Source organism: Dromaius novaehollandiae, chromosome 7 (assembly GCF_036370855.1).
Source record: "Dromaius novaehollandiae isolate bDroNov1 chromosome 7, bDroNov1.hap1, whole genome shotgun sequence".
Classification (NCBI taxonomy): domain Eukaryota; kingdom Metazoa; phylum Chordata; class Aves; order Casuariiformes; family Dromaiidae; genus Dromaius; species Dromaius novaehollandiae.
The window spans coordinates 36,607,519-36,625,551 of NC_088104.1; the positions used below are offsets into that span (position 1 = coordinate 36,607,519).

The 18,033-nt window shown below is 37.9% G+C and overlaps 1 protein-coding gene across 4 annotated transcripts in view; it reads left to right on the top strand.

Annotated features, from left to right (window-relative positions):
- The first annotated feature begins 2,427 nt into the window (after window positions 1-2,427).
- Window positions 2,428-18,033, top strand: part of AOX1 (aldehyde oxidase 1) — a 44,174-nt gene continuing 28,568 nt past the window's right edge. For 2 of the 4 annotated variants that reach the window (XM_026105012.2, XM_026104944.2), the window contains exons 1-12: window positions 2,597-2,831; window positions 3,932-3,989; window positions 6,922-7,018; window positions 8,397-8,505; window positions 9,006-9,132; window positions 10,022-10,083; window positions 10,796-10,876; window positions 11,760-11,840; window positions 12,964-13,108; window positions 13,284-13,376; window positions 15,146-15,297; window positions 15,551-15,644. In XM_026105012.2, coding sequence (XP_025960797.2) covers window positions 2,610-2,831; window positions 3,932-3,989; window positions 6,922-7,018; window positions 8,397-8,505; window positions 9,006-9,132; window positions 10,022-10,083; window positions 10,796-10,876; window positions 11,760-11,840; window positions 12,964-13,108; window positions 13,284-13,376; window positions 15,146-15,297; window positions 15,551-15,644 — 1,321 coding nt within the window. In that variant the 5' untranslated portion in view covers window positions 2,597-2,609. Of the gene's footprint in view, window positions 2,551-2,596; window positions 2,832-3,931; window positions 3,990-6,921; window positions 7,019-7,445; window positions 7,547-8,368; window positions 8,506-9,005; window positions 9,133-10,021; window positions 10,084-10,795; window positions 10,877-11,759; window positions 11,841-12,963; window positions 13,109-13,283; window positions 13,377-15,145; window positions 15,298-15,550; window positions 15,645-18,033 lie in introns of those variants that run through there. The other 2 variants (XM_026105083.2, XM_064515177.1) reach the window with 2 other exon arrangements.

Consider the following 18,033-nt stretch of genomic DNA (forward strand, 5'->3'; position numbering starts at 1 on the left):
ATGAAACATGAAGAGGAAAAATTTTATGGGATGATTCTATAAACTGAATGCATATACATTGACATTACTGAAAATTATTTTGTGAGTGCAGATTTTGCAAAATTTACATTTGGTTTATGATCACTACTTTGTAGGATTTTATCAGAATTCAAAATTTCCATGGGAGATTTTATTGTTAGAAAGTGACAGCAGTTCACATTGCTAATGTTTCTCAAAGTTAATTTTGGGAATGCAGCTGATATTATTCATTCCTACTTTGACATAGATTAATTGGCTTTTTTGGTATTTAAATGAAATATTTAGGCAGAAAACCCCAAAACACTCAGCTGCAACTTTGCTGTGTAGGAATGCATATGTCCTTTAAGAAGGTGTGAGGTGTATCTTAAAATTTGAATATTCCTTTAAAAGATCAAGTAAATAAATTGTGTGATTAGTTTTAAACGTTAGGGAAAGTTGACCTGTAAATTTTTTTGGGTTATACAGTAACACTAAAGAATTTACACCGAGTTTGCCCAATGCTTACAAAGTAACTGAAAATATATACTTAATACTTAATCTGTTTTCTTTTTCTGAGGGAAATACAGTGCAGTAAAAGGACAATATGGACATTTATTAATTAAAAAAAAAGGTGTGTATTCAGCAAGTGGACTTAAATAATAATTCAAAAACTCTGTAAGAGAAATATTATAATTGAGAAATATAAATTAAAATGGAGAAATATAAATTAAAATGCATATTCTTTTACATAAATTATATAAAATACTTCAGTACTGTAAAAGGAATAAGCATGTCTTTTCTCATATGTTCTGATCCTGTCCATAATGATTTTTAGTAAGAAAAAAATTAGGGCTTGTAAGTCAGAGGCCTAGTAAATTAAAATTTTGTTGGTGAATATGCAGGAAGGAATGATTTACCAATGGCGTAAGTAATATTTCATTTTGCTAACTGTGAAGTAAGACAGTAAATGTTGTTAAATACCACTTACTAGAACTGAAACATTTTGACTGCTACTTTACAGTGTGCCAGCTAGTTAGGACTGAGCTTACTTTGACTAAAACATACTTTGAGTAAAAAAAAGAAAAAAAGAAAAAAAAAAGAAAAGACAAAATTGTGCAAACACAGTTCCTTATTTGAACTTTAATATCTTTGTCTGGGACTGTTTAGGAGGATGAATCTAGGAAATCCAACAAGTTAATAATCCAAAGAAATAACTATAACATAACTGAACAATTACACTACAGTAATAAATACAAACAGTTATGGTGTAGTAAACATAAGTGTTTGGAGTGGTCTGATTACAAAGAGGTTATATTACTCAACAGTCTCGTTGTGCATATAAAGCTGAATACATTTTGTATTGCATTTAATACCAAGACTTCATAAAATCCTTTACTTTGTGAGGTTATTTTTCAAAATTCATTCAGTTTCATAGTAAAATCCTTTACTATGAGAGGTATTTTTCAAAATTGTTGTAATGTTAATAGCTGAAAACTGTACCTCATGAATCAGAATATCCAGAGGTTCAGTAAAAACTACACATTAAAGAAAATAAGATCACCATAGCAGTGCTTGTAAAGAGTCAGTTTATTTGCCACATATGAGATGCTCTAAAACATCCAGTTTAGAATAAATGAATATAAAAATATAGCTAGTGAGATTCAAGCCCATTATGTCATCTGAACATGGATCTCATGATTGATACTTCCTTTCTCTCCTGTTAGGGAGAAATTCAATAAAGAGTTCACTTATTCTCATCTATTCTACAGAAACTGAAATGCAGCATTGGGCCAAAATAGTAGTAAAGCTAATTTTACTACCATGAAACATAATTTTAAAGTGTTCTAGAAAAGATGTCCATGTAGCTACTAATGATAGATAATTTTGTCACAGAAGAATCAGGACCCCCTCCTTCCTTGAAATCCCTGTGCTCTATCTCTCCGGCATCAGTCTGAAGTAGCTGAATTTTCTTGAGGAACTTTGCTCTGTTGAAGTAGAAAAGATTCTGTTTAATAAAGATCAGTCTACAAGAATCATCTCTCTTATTACCTGAACAATATCTAATTATCAGTCCTCAACTCAGACCAGTATGCATATATATTGCAATGCCGAAGGACCCTGAACAATTCAGATAAAACTAATTTGGCTGCTGTTACAGCCTTTCTCCCGTTGGTTCACAAGAGCATACTCTTGCTACTGCCGAATGGGTATACTTTTCAAGTGGACTCCTTAAATTCAAAATCTACGTCCTTCCTGAGGCGTTGTTAATAAAACAAGAGATCATCCAGTTGAAATCTGATGTCTTATAGCCACGTTTGTCTCTTCCAGTTAAGAACTTTTTTTTACAGATAACACCAACCTATTTGAATTAATGAGGATAAAGTATTCCTGAGTCTGCATTTGAAATTTTCCTGAAATCACCGCAGAAGTTCATTTAAACCAAGCATTGCATTTACTCATTGGAGAAAATCCTCAAGACTTCCTCTCCTGAATTTTGTGAACCCATGTCAGCTCCCTGCACTGCAGTTCTGCTTCTGAAGATGTCACCTGATGGTAAGCGGCCGAGGGACTGCAAACACGTGCAGCAGCGGAAGGGTTAACCAAGGGAGGCCATGGTGTCCGCTGGGGGTGCGGTGGCCTCGCCCTCCACGCTCTCCGGCCGGGGGGGGGAGGCTGAATGCCCCGGCCCCAGCGCCTCGTGGTGGGCAGTGCCAGCTGCTCACTTGCCTGGCATTTCCTGGCTGTGTCGGTTCCAGCGTCAGCTGCGGCTCCCGATGTCTCTTCAGGGGGCAGCGGGTGCTGAGGAGCTGGTTTTCTATGTGAATGGGAGGAAGGTAAGTGCTGCAGGGAAGGTGTGGGGAGAAAAAGCAGCTGCCGTTCCAGAAGTAGTCCCAAGGAGTGTGGGGGCACAGATGGCTTATGATTTCCTCAGACATGGCAGCATATTTCAGATTCTCGCATGAAGCCTCCATGAGCATTCCTTCCCTTTCTGTTTTCTTTTGGGTAAGAAGCAGAGTCAGTCCTGTAGCGTTACTTTAGTTGGCTAATTCTTGTCTACCCACAGTAAGAACAGTTTGAAAGGCAGAAGCAGCAGAGGAGGATGAATGTGCTTACAACATCCCTTTTTAGTTAGCTCTTCTGGGCTTGGGGAAAAAGCATGTCAGAGTGAAAGTTTAGAATGGGCTTTCAACTGGGTGTCACATCTAGCTGGTGAGCAAACTAGTTTCTCATTTGCAGGCGTCTGGTTTCTCATCTTTGAGAAAAGATTTTTAGATGCACACTGAAAGTAAAACTCGGGTGCTGAACTCTGGGCTACGGGCCAACATAAAGATGATACTGCAAGAGTGGAATTAAACTGCATATTAATTCAATGCAATTGAAAGGATTAGCTGATTCTGAACAACAGAATAAGAAATCCTCTAATCAAACAAGAATGTAGGCATTTCTTTTGCTCTGTGTTGGTATAGTCTATTAAGGCAAGTGAATGTTTATATAAATCTAGAGGAAAAGTGATCCCTCCTGCTATCCTTACAGGCTTCCTCTAATGTTCATCCCAGTAGGTGTCTCTAAAATCTGTAAATCATTAATTCTTTATGCTCTGTCAGCTCTACTCTAGTAAAGTCTTGTTGCATTTTTATTTCTACTGTGGTTCAAGATAAACTCCTTCAATATGACCTTTCACTGAGCAGAAGTTGTTTTTAGTAGTTGCAAGCTGTCCTGGCACTTTCTTCCTCTTAGCATATCTGTTGGGGAAGGAATTTCTAGGAGGCGGCCAAACTCTCCCGTCTTTGGCAATTAGAGCGGTTCTATGAGAGGGAACCAGGGTGGGGGGGAGGAGGAGGATTTTCTTCTGAGTTTGTGGTAATGTAGTCTGTGCGCCAAGTGAAAAGTCTTGCTTTCATAGTTAAAGCTTTAGTTTCCTTTCTTACTGCAGATAATAGAGAAAAATGCTGATCCTGAACAAATGCTGTTGTCTTATCTGCGGAAGAGACGTATCCTTTTCTTGTTTGTTCCTTTAAGTCACTCATATGAAAGCTTTATTCAAGAAAAGTTCTCTTAAATGATAACTAAAAAGCAATTTACCAATTTTAAAGTTAAAGAAGTTGCAGCTTCCTTAAGAAGGTAAAACAGCTGTATTAGATGATGTGTCCTCCTTAAGCGAAATCTCTTCAGTGAGTTGTTGTATTTTTAGCCTAGTTTCCTAAACAAACAACAGTTACGTAATCAGGCACTATCTGTATGTGTGTGTGTATCTGTCTGTTCCTCCCCTACAGAAGAAACTTAAGAATGTTTTGGCCAGTATGAATAAAATTTGAGAGAGTAGGAGTCTCCAAGTTTTGCGAAAGTGTCTCACAGGAAAGCAGAGACCTTGCCATGAGACCCTGAGTCTGATGGAGTTTTGAGGTAATCTGCCTTTTTCTTGTGATAAGCACTCTGAACAGGTTTACAAACTCAAAACCCAGCTTTTAATAGTAAATAAATATGAAAAAGTAAGTTTTTAAATCAGAGGAAAGTTAAAAATTAATTAGGTAAGACAGAACAGAAGTTTTAAGAGCTACAGCTCTCACCCTGCCCATTGCGTCTTTGCAGACAGGTTTCTTTCCTCCTGGCTTGGTTTCAGTCTGTGGCTCAGTGGTTTTCTGGGTTGATCCAAATTTTACGCCACTTCCTCTGATCCACTTCTCTTTTTCCCTTTACCTTCTTTGTGTGTCTGCTCTCAAATGTTCTTAGCAGTTTTACAGGATCTGCTGTGCCTCAAGCTTATTCCCAGTATTCATGAAGCTACTTGCATAATACTCTAAATATGGTGTGTGTGGGAACTCACAGCCAGGAGCAGGGAGCAAATGTGGGGAAAAGCAGAATCTCACCTATTTGACAGCTTCCTAGGCTGTTTCATGAAAAGTACCCCCAGTGGGTAAGTCACATATGCCATTGCTGTTACTAGACACTAGAGAATTCACATAGGAGAGAGTATTTATACATGTCTCAAAAAAAGAAAAGCTTAAGTTGAAACATCTTAATTACTGGTTAATCATAAGCACAGTTTGGAAGACAGTAGGTTGCTGAAGTTCTGGAGCTTACAAAATTATTCTTTAGTATTTTGAACAACTTCAAACTCAAACTACAAAAAAAAAAATAGTTCAGTACCAGCTCCATCACAAGAGATGCAATTTATTGGTTAAAATATATTTGTGAGTGAAACAATCTAGGTCCCATATCTAATTCTGTACTGACTTGCTCTGGCACCTTGAAAAATCATTTGATCTTTCTGTATCATTGTACCATGCTTATAAAATGAATGTAGCATTAACTTATCTTTCAGAAGCTTGTTAGTGGTTTCACCATACAGTTTAAATGCCAGCTTAAAGTATTCCTGCGCTCTGCTGCTTGTGTCTGTATGATGGTGTGCCATCGCCTCAGATGTGCCTGCACAACTCTATTGAGACCACGCTGTTAGCCAGACTGAGGAACTGATCCTTTTCTTAGTAAGCCTCAAAAATAGTTAAGCTAACATAGCTAAGGGGAGAGCTGACTTTGGTAAAGAGGCAAAAATGAGTGGCAGGGAACAAAGACAGGACAGGCATATCTCATGCTGATGTTGCCAAACTCTTCATAGTGTGAAATGATTGCCTGAGTGACCCTGGGGAGCTTGAACATCTTCCAGTACTGTGTTTTATAGTTGAAAGGTGCAGTATACCACCTATCTAAGCATCTTTTTGGGGAGGCTAAATGCTATAGGAATTGGTACATTAGGTTACTATTAATAACTGGAAAGGCAACTGTGAAATAACAAATAAATAGAAGAGCAAAAAGGAAAGAAACTGCATCTTAAAATGTGTTTGTTTTATCTGACAGAGTAGGGTGTCTGTGAAAGTGCTCTATAATCAGAAAAAGTAGTAGAAGTGAGAGCTGAAGGCAACACACTCTCAAAGCCTTTCTGAAAGTGAAGAATGTTAATCCCAAAAGTGACAAACATTTTTCTTTTGATTATGTGTGAAAAGAGAAAGACTTTCTTGTCCCTCCATCATTCCCTGCTCCTGGCAGAGAAATCTCTTTCCTTACGTTGTGCCAGTCTTGGAGTTCCTCAGACCTTTCTGTGTACTACGTCCACTCAGACCATCAGAAAACTAACCTAGTTAAACTAGCTTAGTAAGTAAACTAAGCTAGGAAAAACAGTGGATAGCTTTCGGCTTGAGTAATGACTTAAGTCAGCTCATGAAAGGGGCTGGTGAGAGTAAGAATTGGTGCAGGAGGTTTTGGGTTCTGGAGCAGATGTTGGGAAGAGGAAGGTCAGAAGAAATGAGGAGTTAGGCATCTTCCTTTTGGTGGCTGTAAACCATTAAATCAGCTCTTTGTGGAATCTCAGCCTCAGATTGGCCAATGTTGCAGTTTCATGGAAGCAAGCACTGTGCTCCTGGAAGTGTGATCTTTCAGCTGAGATGCAAGGTTAATATCCTGACCATAGATGGGCCTTAGTTTTCCAATGGCACTTATAGGAAAAACTGGGATATTTGCTTTAGTGTCCCACTGGAACTTCAAATATGTAACTATTTTACCCATTATGTGTTTCTACCTTTCATATTTTCACTTTGAAAGCTATTTTTCACTTCCTATTTCTGTCCCAACTTATTCCTCTTCCTCAAAGCCAGAACCAAGTTTTCTATTTCCTATTTTCCTATTTTCTATTATTTTGGTCACATCGTTCCTGAGCTTCGATCTTATTTTCACTGAAAAATTTTAATTTGACATAGAAAGGAGTCTGAGATATATGTTATTGTACCTAACCAGTTATATATTCTAAACATTCTGGAAAAAGGTGGTCCTCCAGCTTTGACAGAATAAAGGCCAAAACTGAAGCCTGATTCTTCTTTTTTTTTTTTTTCCTTCTTTTTTTTTTATTTTCCCTAACGGCAGCACTTTCAGTCCGTCTTACAGGAACTAAGTATGGCTGTGGAGGAGGTGGCTGCGGTGCCTGCACGGTGATGATATCAACTTATGAATCAACTTCCAAGAAGATACAGTATCCTTAACAGAAAATTTGGAATAATCTACACTGAATTTTATGATTGTAGATACCATTCCCAGATACGAAACTGTAAAAATTTAGCTTATACCTGCAGTTCTCTCTTGTGACTGACAGGAACATGGGACAGCCAGAAGTTTAAGCTGGATCAATGTACACCTTTTAATTTAATACTGAACATCCCCAAAAGAACCCAGAAGGACTGTGAAATTCAAAAAAAAAGAATTTCCTTAGGCTCAAAACTAGAATCATTTATTTTTAACTGAGGAAACTCCCAAGTGGTTATGTAAGACAAAATAGAAGTAAAATAAGTAATAAACAATTGTCTCCCCCTCATTCTGATCCTGCAGGCTTGGTTTCAGCCATCTCAGTGGCTTTCTGGGTCACAGCAAACCTGCATCATCCTCTCTGCTTTCTAGGAAATTTGTTTCTCTCAGCTCAGAGGGCTGGTTCTGGAGCTGATTTCCACTCCTCAAAACAGTCTTTCAGTCTCTCTGCTGTGCTGCAGATCTTCAGCTTCTTGCTGTGAGTTTTGACAGAACAGCAACACTTTGTCAAGAGCTGATGCTTTCTTACTGCAGTGTGTCAGTTACTGTTCATATAGCAGGATTTCAACAGCCCCCCATCTCTTGAGGTCAGTGTTGGCTAGTCTCATGCATGGCTCTGTGAACAACTTTTAATTTTTTCACTTTTGATTTTCCATCAAAAATATGTGTTCATCAGAATGTTCAATGGGAACGTGTCATTATCAATTGAGTACATTTTTAGGAAAAAGTCAAAATGTTCTTTTGACAACTGCATTACATTGGAATGCAATGCAAATGAAATTGTTTAGAATTATTATAAAAGTTGAAAAGAATCAGCATGACACTGAAAAGGAACATATCAACCACTGTAAAACAAAGCATTTTATTGTTAAGGATGAAAAGCCTTTCAAATTTTTCATTTTGATATTTTGTCCCTATTTAGAATATTTTTTTACATGAGAATTTCCTTTGGATCAGGAATTCGGATTCCAAATTATCAGCAGTAATTTTGCTTTACTTCCTGCAAAGGACTACACCAGCTCTCTCCTCCTCTTTGTCCTCCTGCAAAGCACACTTAAAAAGGTTGCTCGTGGGCAAAAGAGATTAGAGGGCAATTGGAAGAGACAGAAGTATTAAGGAAGAGACAAACTCTCCAGAACTGTCAATATTATTTCCTCATAGATGCAGTTCTTGTACTGGGGACAAGGCACATCCCTAGTATGTAATCCCTCAATAAAGCTTATCATGGTCTTATTCCAAATGATGGTAATAACTGCTTTGTAAGTGATTTACCACAGAATAATATTCCACTATCTTTTAGCTCCCTGGTTCTCCTTTATATTCCAAAGACATTATTCAGCAAATGCCTGTCTGCTTCCCATTTGCTCCTTGTATGGTACAGCAGTCACCACAGTGGAAGGTGTTGGAAGTACAAAAACCAGGGTTCATCCAGTTCAGGTGAGAACACAGTGTCATTGTATAACAGCATTACTGATTTCTTCCTCCATGTGGACTAGATTGAGTGGCAGTGCTTTAAGGGCACTGAGATTTCATATGCTGATTATTATCCCTGAATAACAAAAGACAAATATATGGTTGATCAGGAGGGATGAGACATGGCTCAGGATGGATCTTGCTTTAGTGTTGACAGCCTGATCAAATAATCGGAGTGTATCAGGCCTGTGCTCCATTTGGGCAAATGATTTATCTGAACAGTGGCCCTTAACTGACATTAGTATAGATGCAAAAATCCATAAAAGTCCACTGAGGGGTAATTAGCTTTCTTAATAAGATGTGCTTGGGTGTTACACCCAAAATACTTATTTGAGACTGGCTTACTTAAAAGGTCTGCATTGCTAGGAAGACAGCACTTACTATTACTTTTCCGGTATCTGAGTGGGTTCATTAGGAGTGTGACGTATGCTGGAATGAGGGCTGTCTGTGGTGGTTAATTTCAGGAAAGGCTTGCCAAGTGCCATGGCTCCCAGTGTGGTTTCTGCACCCCCGGAATGGTGATGTCCATATACACTTTGCTAAGAAACCACCCAGAACCCACTTCGGAGCAGATAACTGCAGCCCTGGCCGGTAAATATTGCCACTTTTAATTTGTTGGTATGTCCTTAAACCATTTCTTCCTTCTGATACTCTGTGTATGCGAGTACCAGTCTGTATGAATACATATATGCATACATTTAAATTGTGCTCCCCCCCCCCCTCCCCCCCGACATGGTTTTGGTGCTGGATACAAACCTTGTATTCCCTATCACTCCTGGAAAATGAAGCATGGAACTGTGGACTGTTTCAGGGACGCATGTTCAATACATCCCCATATATGTCTTTTGAAGTGTTTTAAGTCGGATGTGCAAAAAATTAAAGCATATTGGAGAAGTAGCTGCATCTGAATTATCTCTGAGATCCCATCACATCTGGAGTAGTGAATGTCATAAGCCTCACAGGAGAGCCCTTTTGTGATAGAAATAAAACAGTCAAATAAGGGAGGGCATCATGCAGACCCCCTTCACTAAGGTTAAATGTGAACATTTATTTCAGGAAAAATAATCTTCTGTCATCTGTTGTGCTTTGGAATCATAGTGGAGCAAAGGCATTTGCTGTTCCTGTGAGATGAACTAGATGGAGGTATAATGCTATCCTCCCATGCTGTTAAAAATAAATTGGAGGGAGAAAAATGTTTTGAGTGGATGAGGAATCTTCTACAATCCTGTATCTCCTGCATGCTGAGCTGTAGTCAACATTCCCTCTAATGCAGCTCTCAAGTATTTCATACTCCCCTTAAAAAATGTTTTTTTCCTGAGAAGTTGCTGGATGTTAAGTCTTGGGACACACTGATCTTTTTTGTCTTTCAGAGAGCTAACACTTCTTAAGCTTCAAAAATAGATGCCTTTTGTAAGGGCATGACATTTAAAACTTGCATGCTTTAGAACAAAGTTTTTTCTTACTAGTTTCTTTTTTTCAGGGAACTTGTGCCGCTGTACTGGGTATAGGCCGATTCTAGATGCCTGTAAAACCTTTTGTCAGGTAAGGAGTTGTAATAGGAATACTAGGTCATGCCTATTAGTACTCACCATATATTTATGGACTAATGTTTCTCCTGTGGAGACAGGTGCATGAAGAGCATGACTTACTGTAAAAAACAGTATCTGCATATCTACGGACCATCATTTTATATTAAGGTGATAACTTCCTTCTGTTAAGAGATGCAGGTTTTCTGTCACTGTAACCCAAATAAGGTGTTTAATGGCCTAATTCATAGAAAAAACTGATTGACGCAAATGAAATTGGTGTCTAGCCTAGATTACGAAGAATAACCTGGAATAACTTCATGTGCTTTATTGTGGGTCAGTACTAGCATAAATAAGAGCAGAATTTGGATTTATGTTTTCTGTCATGTAATACTATTTATCAGACCTGCAGTGGCAGAAATGGGAGAGTGAACTGTGGGTGAAACAAATAATTCAGACTGTCCTGTGTGTGCTCTCACAAGGTCAACTGTGTTTCATATAGTATGCTTTGTATGTAGTATTTTGTATTAAGGACTTTAACATGATAAGATTTTAAGGTATTTTTTGAATGTCACTCCTTTAACACACAGATCCTTCCAACTTAGCTTATTATTAACATTCATCCAGAACTTTATTGAAATATAAAGATAGATTCTTACTGGCTTAAGTGGACTTTAACTTCCAGCCATTCTGGGAAGTATTTTGCTAATAGAATATTCCTATTTCAGGAATCAGCTTGCTGTCAAAGTAAACCAAATGGAAAGTGTTGCATGGATCAAGAAGATGATTTATTTGACAAGAGAGAGAAGGTGAGATTTTAAGTATTTTCACTTTCCTATTTAAATATAAAACTTGCACAACAGAAAATATTGCATTGCTCATTTCTTGTAATTAAAATAAATACAGTATACGCTCCTATTTTTATCCTTCACCTGTTTCACTTTTTCCATGATGCTACTTTTTTAATCAGATACTGTATTATTTTTGTTAAGGAACTTGAAGATATTTCTAAAATCTAAGGATTGTTGGTATATATTTGTATGAGGAGGAGATCATGTAGCAGATATTTGGTAGAAGGTAGTTTGGATCTGTATACTTGAGACTCAAGCAATTCTTCAAATTCAGGAATATTAATATTCTCATATTGTGATCACTGCACTATTGAGAAATCAGGACATATGTGGAACTGTCTAAAACTGGTGATCAGTGATGATCTGAATGTAATCAATGATGATTTCTTAGGAGGCTCGCTGCTAGCTTGAGTCCGAAGAACAAAATACTCCTAAAATCAGTTATGATCTTATTTTTATGTCTTATCCATGTGAATGTTTGACTTTGTTCTCAGTTTTCTTTCAATGATATCTGATTTACTTCTCTGACTTTTGAGTACAGGTAGGTTGGAATGAAATGAGCTACTTCCTTGTAATAGGACTATAGTAAGCTTGAAGCCTCTCAGTTAACTTGCCTCTGCACTCTCATTTCTATTAGCAGTGAGCTTTGAGAAACTGTGATGACTGCTTCCCTCCCCTCAGCAGCTCCAACTGATGCATGGTATTTTAGCACCAAATCCAAAGGCTAATCAAATTATTAGCTTTCTACTGACTTCAGTAGGACCCTTACATTTTTTTTTTTTTATGGAATTAAGGATGCAGAAAAAATTACTGTTTTTTACTTGTTTTCTGTCTTTTTAAGGTTTGCACTGGACTCTTTTCAACAGATGAATTTCAGCCTCTAGATCCCACCCAGGAGCTTATATTTCCTCCAGAACTAATGGTAATTTGTATTGCTTTTACACTATTCTTCAGCTTTACCTTTTTCCTTAACAGTGGTCTCCAGTTCAGGATTCATTCTGAAGTCCTGCTTATTCATAAGAAGAAATGTTGTAACATCTTTATATCAATCCAAAATGATGCTTATTCTTTTCAGTGGGTTCTTTGAATAATCACTTATAAAAGATAATCATAGTGGGAAAATGGAGTCACAGAGTTGAGCACGAGATGAGAAGACAGAGAAGTAACCTGAAGTGAGTTTTCAGTGCAGCACCTGGAGATACAAATGCTTCTCAGCAAACTGGATGGCAAACACTTTATAGCATTGGCAAAACAATGTATTTTCCCCATTTTGTGTCTTAATAATTTTGCTGAACTTTTCTCCCAAAATGTCAGCCTCAGACCAGACTGGGGTGCACTTAGCCCCAGTGATTAAAGTGTGACAAAGATATAAGCAGCTGAAATAAGGGTACTGGAATGGAAAGTGTCAGGCATCCTTAATTATAGAGAACAGTATTTGCTCTAGAAAGACTAAAATCTGTTTGCATTGCATTGTTGTCAAGGTATAGATCGCAAAACAAAAGTTCTCTATAACTAGCTGGCTGCTTACAGAGAAAAGTTGAAAACTTTAGGTTAGGAGTTCCTGATTGTGGTATTTGTACCACCAGTAGTTCACAAGCTATTTCCAAGTGGTCAGTGAACAGAACAGCCACAGGCATCCACATGAGTGCTTAATGTATGAAAGGATGCTGCTGCCTGTGTCACTGGTGACCTCCAAGCAGACTAATTGTATAAAGCCCTCCCTAGGTATTTTTTAGTTGTTTTTCCATTCATTTCAGCAGGTATAGGACCTCTTCCTACACTTTTTGTTTGGGGGATGTTTATTATCGATTGTGTCTACTGGCCCTTTGGAATGAACTGAAGATGTTTTATCCCTGAAGTATAAAAATTTCATCATTGTGTAAAAGACCAGTACAGCAGTACCACTTCTGTCCTGTTTTGAGTGATTAAGTAGAACTGCCATCGTTGAAGGCCTTCTCTTGATCTCCAGTTGAGTGTGAGGTCTATTAGGTGCTGCCACCTCTTCATATGTCTAAATATCTTTATCTGCTGTATTTCCCCATCAGAGGATGGCTGAAAGTCAACCAAAAAGAACTCTGGTTTTCCGTGGGGAAAGGATGACATGGATTTCTCCTGTAAGCTTAGATGAATTACTGGATCTGAAAGCTACCCATCCCAAAGCACCTCTTGTGGTTGGGAACACCAATGTGGGTACGTACAATCAGAACGGCTTCTATTGCCGTAGCTTCAGTGTGCATAGGAGGAGTAGGGCTACATTTATTTGTGCTTTTCCATCCCTAAGGTTAGGCTCCACAGTTAAAATTGCCATTATGGAAAAGTAGTGTTTTTTTTTTTTCTTTTGTATAAGTGTTTTTCTATCTGATAGGACCTGAGATGAAATTCAGAGGAGTACTTCATCCAGTTGTTATTGCTCCAGCAAGGGTTCTGGATCTGAACTTGGTGAAATGCACAGACGATGGTTAGTAGACTTTACTTTGTTCAGACATGTGAGATTCCTCTGCAGTAAGGAATGCTGATCCATTCTGTTGTGCTGAAGGTGTGAATTGTTGTACAGTGTCTTTGGCTCTCTAGTCATGCCTAAGCACACTTGGTTCATTCCCTCATCAAGGTGACTGTGGCTACTGTCTGCATGATACAGAGATTTGTCTTCATGGCACAGTACAGTACTGATCAGGAGTACTCTTTTGTGTCCCATTAGCCATACTGCTGCAAGGATAATTATCCTGACAATACTGCTTCTGGTGCGAAGTCATGCAGTGTTTGCTTTTAGATCTCTGTACCATGCTGTATTATGTAGCATAGACAGACCCATAGTTAGCAATATCGCAGGCTTGTCTACATTAGGGGAAAAAAAAGGCTGTGGTTAGTCTGGAATAGGTAATATATATTAACTAACCTAGTTCTCAGCAATGACTATGAATTCTTGTAGATTCACACTTTTTGCCTCAATTTATATATTTAAGATCAATACAGAGATTTTTTTTAATTTAAGTTAAATCAATTTTTAATTTTAAAATAAATTTGATTGAAATTAGAAATAACAACTATAAATACATTTAAACTTATAATAGTCTAAATTAGTTAAATATAAATGAAGTTGTGAATGCTTACTGCCAAAGTTTTAAAGAAATCCAGCCCTAAATGAAAAATGAAATATTACTATATGCCTGAAGTCAGTTTTCTTTGAAGGGGTAAACTGTACTTGCCAGTTCTGTCATTGCATTTAGAATATCTTTTTCATTTCAGTTCAGTCAGCTAGTTCAGCTCAATGACTAGTTTTTTCTTAGCTGAGGAATGGTTAGGAGTTGAGAGTAGCAGAGAGACTACTGCTTCTTTTAATCTATCAGTAAAATCCAGTTATAAGAGGATGAGACTTACGAGCTCTAAAATGAGAGATAAGCCGTTTAGTTTGCCAGCCAGAGATAAAATTGCCTCTGATTAAGCATATTTAACTGTAAAACATGTTTTGATAAACTTTGATACACAGTTTAATATAATTTTACTTGATTAATAAAAAGCTATTTTTAAATTATATATTTTTATTTGTATTTTGACTGAATCCATGTCCACTCAACATTTACACAATTCATAATTAAAATCCTGTTAATAATTTTGAATACAAACACACCATTTGCCATTTTATAACATAAATACTAAAAAATATAATCTGAACAAATGTAACAATTTCTAATTGCTCAAATAAACCCCTACAGCTATAGATTGTCTTTTTAGTGGGAGAAAGAATACCATAGTTAGCATTAGGATTATTTAGTCTCTTGCAGATAGTACCTACCTGTTCTTTATATAAATAACTAAAGTGCACAAGATGCAAAGCAAGACCAAATTATGATGAAAATCATGATTAAAAATAGGAAGTACCAAAATGTTGAAAACATGTGAAATTGGTTAAGCGCCCAGGTGAGGTTTCACCCAAAGGTGATTCAGTCAAAGCTAATGCAAGGGAAGCAGTGGAAAGGAGCAGCTGCAAGCAGGAAAGGGAGTTCCCTTTTACTACAAGTGAACCATTAACTCAATTTAGACATTTCATGAAACTTCACCCTCAATCTCCTGAATTAAAAGGTCACTGTCCTTTGAAATGCAAAGGTCCTTCACCTATGGCTGTCCATGCTGCACATGAGTGGTTCTAGCTCTATAATCTGAACATGGTTTAAAACTCAGCCTGTAAAACAATGCTCCCGTTATACTTTTATAATATTTTGGTTACAGGATTAACTCTAGGAGCTGCCTGCAGTCTCACCCTAGTGAAAGACGTCTTGACAAATGCAACCTCAGAGTTCCCGGAGGAGAAGACAAAGATTTTCCGCGCTGTCTTGCAGCAATTAAGAACTCTGGGTGGAGAACAGATAAGAAATGTTGCTGTATGTTGTGTGTTACTTGCAATAACATTTTCATGAGTGAACAAAGCTATATGAAACTGTTTCTGACCACATGTAAAACTTGCATTTGTTTTTAGTTCTGTTTTTAGCTGTGAATTTTTTGTCAGTACATCTTTTTTTTGAGCTTTTGATATGTGTAAACTTAACATATAATCTTCACAGTAGATTGCCACTTAACATAAAAATGTGCTGATGATGGAGAAATTTGACAAATTTCTTTTCCTTTTTTTTCAAGTCATTAGGTGGAAACATTGTAAGTAGAAAATCAACTTCAGACTTGAATCCCATTCTGGCAGCTGGCAATTGTATGCTCAATCTGGTGTCAAGAGGTAAGAAGAGAAATCTGGTCTCTCTACTTGTGCCAGAGTTGCAGGATTATATTGTAGTGGGGGGAAGGGGATGAACCAATGACACTGAGTGTTTGTTAAGGAACTCTCTTCCCACCCGCATATGAGGTCACAACTGCAAGGGAGGGAATGTGCGAACTAAGAACGTGTCAAGAAGTCTCACATCAAGAGTAAGCATTCAGACCAGCCAAATCACATGTACTTCTATAGGCGGTGAATTACTAAAAGCACTCACAAAACCTCACGGGTGGAGAAGCTATATACTGCCTCCTCCCCTCAGTATTTTTCTGTAGTTGATGCTTGGCCCTTGTTTTAAAATTACCTTCTGGCCCTGACAAGATCTCCTGCTTCTCCTTCCTCCCAGATGCTTTCAGTACAAGAGCCACTAGTCCAGCCCCTTTTTCCATGCCCTCCCCATTTCCTCAGTTTCCTTCCATCATTGTTTACACTCTCCTCTACTAGCTCTATTCCTTATGCTCTGCCTTACTGTCCAAAAGGATGGTGAAAATTTTGGTAAACGTGGGCTGTGCTTACAGCTGTAAGTAGGGTCTAGTGGCCTGCAGCTGCATGCTTTCTTCCCAGGTGACTTATGCCCTTTTTGCCGTTGAACCAGACAGAACACTTGTTACTATTTCAGGCCCTGTAATATACCACTCAGCACCCTGAAATACACATTCTTTACAGATTTGTGTCTGAGCCAGGATTTCTTGGGCCAGATGCACAAATAATTATGCTGTATTGTTTCTGTGATTTTTTTTCCTGCGTAGTTTGACATTGAAAGGCAGAATATCTGTCAGAATGTCCTTCTGACAAGTGACAATATAAACATTTGCATCTTCTCGGTGACTCCAATGACATACCTACTTATTTGAGTGATGAATAGGATTACTTGCTGATAACATCTTTCTGTTAACCTGGGAGAACCTTACAGCTGGGCGTGGATTTTAGGCCTCTTCACAGGTCTTTAATGTGTTTCTTTACCAAATGGTCCTCAGTGACATAAGAAAAGGAGGTTGCTCAAGAAAAGGACATTTCAGAAACACTATTACTTCTTAGTATTTATCTTAGATCATAGTGAAAGAGAATATGTATCCTCCTAGATGCTGGGAAGCTTGCAGGTGGGATTGGACAATAACTTTTTTACATGTAAACCAAGTGTATGGAATTACAAAGGCAAAAACCCAGAAACTGTAGTGTTATTCTTTTTATCAGTGTTACATTTGAGATTCACACTTCGGCAAAAAAAATTCCTTTACTGAAGTTTTGCAGTCACAGTAGTATTTTAGGAATACAATTTTAATGCTAAGTGATATTCTAGGATGAACAGGTTACAATGTCATCATTCCATATAACATGAAAAAAATCCTGTTTTAAAGCAGCCACTCTTGAAGTATGAAATCCCTTAAATGTGAAAGGAGTATTTGAATGTCTGAACCACTTAAAAATGCTACAGAAGATTGCCTGTTTATAGGAAGCCTTGGGACTAGGTCAGGGCTATCACAAGATAAATGCTGTCTAGTAATAAATCATTTCTTTAAAAAAGCACAGAATCCGTTATTCAGCTTGTGCAAAGTACAAAGGGCACAGAAGATTAGTAAAAGATATACTTTGACTTTATCTGACAAACACACAAGGTTAAATTCTACACTAGTGAATTGTTGTGGCCTTCCATCTGTACAATGTGAAGTTTGTGCTGCTGTTTTTGCAGGATCACAATTCTAACAGACATAGTTGTGCTACTGGTTCAGTTGCAGTCACATGAACAAAACTGCTTTAGCCAACAGAGCTTGTTTAATTACCAGAATCAGTTATATGAATTAAAGTATATGCTGCATTTCCACTGGGAACGCCTGCTGGCTTAATTGCTGTAGTGATATTGGCAAACCCCATGTAGCATTAACCCAAAGGTTGTTAAGTGTTCAAAAGGCTCTTACAGTTTTAGATACCTCTCAGAATTTTGTCCTCTTCCCACTTGAAAATCCCATCTTTAATCTTATATCTCATTGAATGATGAATCTTAGTCACTTTCAGAATAATCTACCAAAAAGAGAGAGGAAATGGCAGCGGCATTTGTTCCCTTCAGGGCTCCAAGAGCTGTTCAGAGTCTCGGGACAAAAAAAATTCAACTTTCCTTTTTTCCAACAGTTCTCTCCCAGTCATCTTCCTCACTCCCTATGCCTTAGCAGGAAAGGTGGTGATGACAGTAGCTGCAGAGATTTTGAGCAGGTTGACAAGTGCAGGGGGAGGGGTCAGTGCAGCAGCATCAGAAGGGCCAGTTACAGAATGGAGATCATTCCCTGGGCTCTGGTGTTTTGGTACTACAGAAGACACTCTTATCTGTAGAGGATACCACTGATGAGATGATATTTAA